The 6,128-nt window shown below is 41.4% G+C and overlaps 1 protein-coding gene across 1 annotated transcript in view; it reads right to left on the reverse strand.

Moving 5' to 3' along the window:
- The window catches only part of Kiaa2012 (KIAA2012 ortholog), a 106,968-nt gene extending 101,100 nt beyond the window's left edge, over window positions 1-5,868 (reverse strand). Inside the window, exons 1-2 of the mRNA XM_076866834.2 lie at window positions 5,785-5,868; window positions 4,173-4,457 (exon numbers count right to left, since the gene is read on the reverse strand). Of these exons, the coding sequence (XP_076722949.2) occupies window positions 4,173-4,457; window positions 5,785-5,868 (369 nt within the window). The remainder of the gene's footprint in view (window positions 1-4,172; window positions 4,458-5,784) is intronic.
- Window positions 5,869-6,128: the final 260 nt, after the last annotated feature.

The following is a 6,128-nucleotide window of genomic DNA, read 5'->3' on the forward strand; positions in this document are numbered from 1 at the left end:
ATTAGGGGCATGGCTTTGGGGTATATATTTATATTTGGCAAGTGAAGTCTCTCCCACTTCTTCCTGAGCACCATGCAAACCACTTCCCTCCCCCATACTCTTCTACCATGTTGTTCTGCTTCACCTTGAGCCCCAAGGAATGGAGCCTGCTGTCTATGGATCGAGACCTCTGAAACAGCCCCCACGTAAACTTTTTCCTCCTTCTATAGTTGTTCTGGTTGGGTCCTTTTGTCACAGCAGCGAAAAAGCTGACTAAAACATTGGGAGATACTTTGGACATTGAATTGCACCTCCTTGACTCCATTTTCCCAGATCTGAGTGGGGCCCGAGTAGGTTTCTTGATTCTTGGTCCAGCCAGTAGAGATTCTTCCCTCAACAGTTCTACCATACTGGTGAACCCTCCTCATTTAATTCCCTCCACCTTTCTATTTTACTTGGAATATGGTGTCTTTAATTCTTGACCTATCCTATGTGTACAAAGAAATACTGCCCCTGGGGGAAGACAGTATGGTTATCAGTGGTTTCAATTTACAACATAGTATGTTGGATAAGCACTCTATTGCTGAACTACACCTCCAAAGCACAGTTTGCTATTTTATTTCCTTCCTTCATCTCCCACTGGGATCTCTAGGGCCAACTGTCTACCTCCTTCAAAGCCAAAAATATTTTTTTTCTGTTTTTTTAATTCTATGGCTTTAAGAAATAATGTCTGATAAAAAGAAATATATAAATAAAAATATGATTTATAACTACACTAGTCATGGTTGAACCCAGAGGAAAAATTTGATGTGTATACTTCTAAGAATGTATAATTAATCTTTTAAAAATTTGGATCATTTTAGGATGGCAATGTTTTCTATACTGCCTGGTCTGGAATTCTGGTGCAATGATCTTCTTGGGTCAGTTACTCAAATTATCTGTGCTTTAGTTTCCTCATCTTTAAAATGGGATCATGGAATATCACTTACCCCCAGGACTGTTAGAAAGCATAAATGAATTATACTTGGGAAGCACTTAGAAGCAAAAGGAACTCAGTAGATATTTAAAAAATATTATTGAACATTGGTGTTTTTATTACCTATATATGAATACTATTTTATTTTCACATGTTATTTATGACTGATACATGACTTATCATCTGACCCAAAACCCATTAAATGATTATATTGTAATTTATCTAATCAATGTTTATTGTGTTACATTTATTATTTTTAGTGTTTTGCGTACTAATAAATAACTAAAGAATTTAAGAACTATAAAAATTATAATAAAATAAAAATTAGAGATACAAATAACACTAAACATTTTGTGCAATAAATCTTTGGACATATCATTTATTTCCTAGGGGCAAGTTCTCAAAGTAGAAAACTGAATCAAAGTGTATTCACTCAATTTAGATTTTTTTCAAAAATGCCTTCTAGAAACATCACATGAATTTCTGTTCCTAATGCATGAAACTGCTGTTTCCCTGTAGCCTTTTCAGCTCTGGGTAGCGTTTGGAAATTGTCTTCTTAGTCTGTACTCTTCCTAATCAGATGATGCTCTTTTTTCCAGAGTTCTACTCTTTGAGTTGCTTTCTCTCCTCTTTTAATGGTCTATGTTTTCTAATCTTAATTTTCCTGCCCTGCTATTATTCCAAAACTTATTTCCTTTCTGGTTTCTTCACATCATTTCCCTTCTACCCATTCGGAGTTAGACTATTGTATTCTGTTTTGTATGAGCTATAAATCTAATAGATGGATATCAGAGACAAGAACTTATTTTTTTTTTCATTGAGCCCAAATCTGACCCAAATGAAGTTGTTCCCAAATGGACTCACCTACTTCATAAATTAACAAGATCCCTGTTGCCCAAAGACTGTAGCCATATGGACATGCATCTGAGGCTGTGGGAGGTATTACTCTGGGCAGTTGTTCTGCATAACAGTCAGTGTCTAACCAGAAACTACTCCAAGTATTTAAACACAGAAGGAATTTAATTTTAGGGGTTGGTTACACACAGGTTTGGGGAGCTCAGAAATCGGATACTGAGGCAATATATTTTCTATGGAGTTCAATATACTCCCTTATCTACCCGAACAAAAGGGATACAACCTCAAGTTTTGTTGGAAGTCTCATAGGGCAGGACCACATTTATGCCAACATCCAGATACAATGCAACTAATGCTCCTGCCTCCTGCTCATGAAGGCAGACTGTGGCATCATCTTGCCAGTTGCACCCACACTGCTAAAGACTATTGTTTCCCACCATGCCACAGGAGAACCCCATACAAGACAACTCTAAGATCAGTAATATCAGAAGCTGGGACCACTCTTATGCTAGAGGGAAAAAGGAATTGCTGGTGGAGTCACCTGAAGGAGCTCAGAGCCATCATGTGTCTGTCTGTTGGGAGCTGGATCACAGATCATGCAGACGTATCTAATCACTTGAGGAGAGTTGGAGGGGGAACCTACCCATCTTTCCCCTTCTCCCTCTCCAGTCTTCTCCCCTTGTCAATTCAATCAGGAACCAGTTGACACAGACTGCCGCATCGTCATACCCCCCCCCCCCTGTTATTTTGCTGCAGCCGTCCTGCGGCAACAGACAGTTGTGGGATTGTACATAGCCTGTGTTCAACCCCCTTGTGACATAGAGCCAAACAGGAGAAGGGTGTGCAGAGAGAATCTGAGGGCAAACAGGCAAACACCAGACAGACAGCCTCTTGTGTCCTTCAGGTCCACAGACAATAGGACAAAGTGCAGACCATGCTGTCCCTAGAGGTAGACAGTCGCATTTTTGAATCCTGGCTTAGTGATTTACTAGCTCTCTGGCCTGGGGCAAATCACACAGCTCCTATGAGCTTTAGTTTCCTTATCTATAAAAGGGGGGCACATTTTACAAGGTCATTGTGAAGATTAAATAAAATAACAGCTACAAAGTAGCAGTAAGCATCTGAGAACAATTGGCTTCCTTTCATCCTAAATGTAGGATTTCAAGACAAAGGACAATTGAGTGTTTGGTCAAGGTCATCCAGCCTTTCTATTTTGAAGTGGGGGAAGGAAACAGAAAGAGCATTCCTTTGAAAGCTCTGTCTAGGGTGGGGGTAGGTGATAAATTGTCCAATAATGATAATGGGAGACAATCTAAGAAACATTGAAAGTATCATGCATGGCTGATTCATTCCATAAACATTTATGGAAGTGATTTAGACATAGTCCCTGTGATGGGGGAGATGTTATTCTATCAGGGATGACAGATGGTCAGAGATAAATCTCAATGCGTGATGGTATGGGAATGTTTGCAAAAGTAGGAGCCCAGGGATATCTCTGCCTAGGGAAGTGGGAGAAAGCTTCAGAGAGGAGATGATATTTGAGCTGTTTGTTAAAGGGTGGGTAGGAGTTAGCTGCCATAGAAAGGGCATAGGGTGTTGGAGCGAACTAGGCACATAGGGGGCTGAGGGGCCCCAAGTAGAGATGTTGGCAAGAGTAGGTGGGAGATGGAAGAGAAACCAACGTATGGAGGGCCTGGTGTCAGAAGCTAATGATTTTATTAGTCAGCAGAGATTCAAACCACAGAGTAATCCATCATCTCAAATCTAGAATTTCATAAAGGGACACATCTTCCCAGATAATATTATGGCCTTGGTCAAAAGGGCTGAAGCCTGCAGTTATATAAGACAGGGTCTATGTGGGCATCTCACAAGAAAGTCTGAATCAGAAAATGAGCATACTGGGTTCCCCTTAATATTAAATGCAGAATGGAAAAGGTCATTAATTTGTCTTCCAGACGCTGAAGGGACCAAGGTAAATATTTAAAATATTCTTCTCTTTTCCACAAAGCCAAGAACATCAGAGGTAGGATGATGATGCTCATGATTCTGAGACAGGATTTCAAGGACTCCTGGTGAAATGTCTGCTGGCCTGAATCTGTCTGAATGCTTAAAAGGACTTTGTTACTATAACAGAAAAGAAAATACAAAATGGTAACAGAGCCCTTCTTCATGTATTAGCTCATGCAGGCCTCATGAAGATTCTGTGTGGCCGTCATACAAACATATTTCAGTGATGAGGAAATGGACATCTGAGGGTTTCATACCTTTCCTAGGGTCCAGGAAGTTATCCCCAGGGCTGCAACTGGATTTCTAGACACACAAGCCAGTGCCTTCCCCAATCCCGAGGAACTGCTCTGCCTACCTGCTTCCTTCCATATGCCAGGACAGCTTCTTTGAGATCTTGAAGGGTATGAAGTTCAAGATCCAGCCCCTTCTTGTGACCTTTGGGGCAGCAGGAGCCCTTTCTCCTCTCTTTGGGGGTCCATGCTGAGATGGCAAGCCCTTCTGAGTAGAGGATCAGGGCACCCTTTCGTGTGCTAAAAGTCTTGGGAAGAAAGAGGTTCCAAGAATGTTGGTTGGCATCCTCCTCATTCTGAGGTTTGCTGACCAGGACATAGTCTTCTGGGGACTTCCAGTTCAAGTAATCCTGTAATGAAAAAAAATTGCCTTGATTGAATCACTGTGGAAGACCCTTTTTAGCAAATTCCACTCGTGCAGTGTTTGACTTTCCCTTCAGTTACTGATTTTCTCTGAGTTGCTTCATGTGGAATCATGGAACACAATTACTCTTTTATTTTTGGTACTGGGAATTGAACCCAGGGGTGTTCTACCATTGAGCTACATGCCCAGCTCTTTTTTGACTTTTTGAGACAGGATCTTGCTAAGTTGCCCAGGCTGACCTTGAACTTGCAATCCTCCTGCTTCAGTTGCTGGGATTACCGGTGTGAAACACAAATACTCTTCTTAGCAACTGGTTTTTCTTCCCGCATCTCAAAATTAGTAGGACCCAGGGCATGATTCTATTTTATTCCATACGATTGTCAGGAGAGCCATTCATGTGCAGAGGCTGGAGTGGGTACAGTGTAGGTAATGGGCCAGTTAAAGTTTCTGATATGCAAGTAGGTAGTCAGAATTGTCAAGGGCAGCAGATAACTTTGAAATTAGATCTGGACGGGTTGACAGTTTAAATAGGAGAAAACCATTCCAACCCACTACTGGTTCAGCTGCACACAGGGAGAATTTCTACACATTCCAGATGCTATGTAACTTTACCTAATTTGGCTATTTAGGAGCCTATAAAATAGTTACATATCTTGTAAGTAAATGGCATTGGCCATAGAGGTCCTTTGAAATTTTATATGTCTTTTAACACAGCAAAGGTCAAATATCATGACAAACTGCCATGACAATGGAAATCTCTGTATGACCCCAAATTTGCAAAGCCCTCCCAATGGATTTCTTATTCCTGGCAGGATTCAAGAAATAAAATTCTAGTACAACCAGGAAATTTTGCCACCTCTTTAAAATCCTCTAAAATGAGATTTTTTTTTGGCATATATTAAATATGAATCCTGTGGGTTGAATTCCAGAAAGTTCAAGGAAGCCATTGAAATGGCACAAACACACATAGCATTTCAACCTCAGAGCACGACTTCTAAAAACCAAATAAACAACGGCTTGCCTAGAACCCAGGTGGGAATTCTGGTCATGAACCAAACCACCCAAATTCCAGGCAATCTGGATTCTCCTTCCATTTCAAATACAGAAGGCTGTCCGTCAAGGTGCAAGAGGAAGGAAGAGGACCCCAGGGGCGATCTTGGGATATGAGGCCAACTACATTAAGATCTGCGAGAGACCCTCACCAGCTCAGTAACAACCCACACCAAGACACACCTGGTTCATCCTCAAGTGAAAGGATAGAGCATTCTTCCCCCCACTCCCAAAACATGCCCCTTTTCAGCCATAAGACTCACCTCTGGTTCAAAATAGACTTCCAACTTCTGTTTGTTCTGGACCAACTTCCCGTGTCCCCGGCTCAGGAGAGAGAGCTTAAACATGTTTCCCCTCTGACCACCCTTCTCAGGGGCAGTTCATCTTGGTTTTGAAGGCTGAAAACTTGTCACACCTCAAGATTTCCAAAGCTCAGCAGCAAGCACAAGAAGACCACAAACACTGGGCCTTTTATTAAATACATTTTTCCCTCTTACAGCAGCTTCTTAGTAACAACCAGCCACACAGTTTAGACAGTGTGCATCTTTGTGCAGAGAAAAATAAATTGCCTGCCCAGACTCCTCAAGCCCCGGATTGTATACTCTCT

This window comes from Callospermophilus lateralis, chromosome 9 (genome assembly GCF_048772815.1).
Source record: "Callospermophilus lateralis isolate mCalLat2 chromosome 9, mCalLat2.hap1, whole genome shotgun sequence".
Classification (NCBI taxonomy): Eukaryota; Metazoa; Chordata; class Mammalia; order Rodentia; family Sciuridae; genus Callospermophilus; species Callospermophilus lateralis.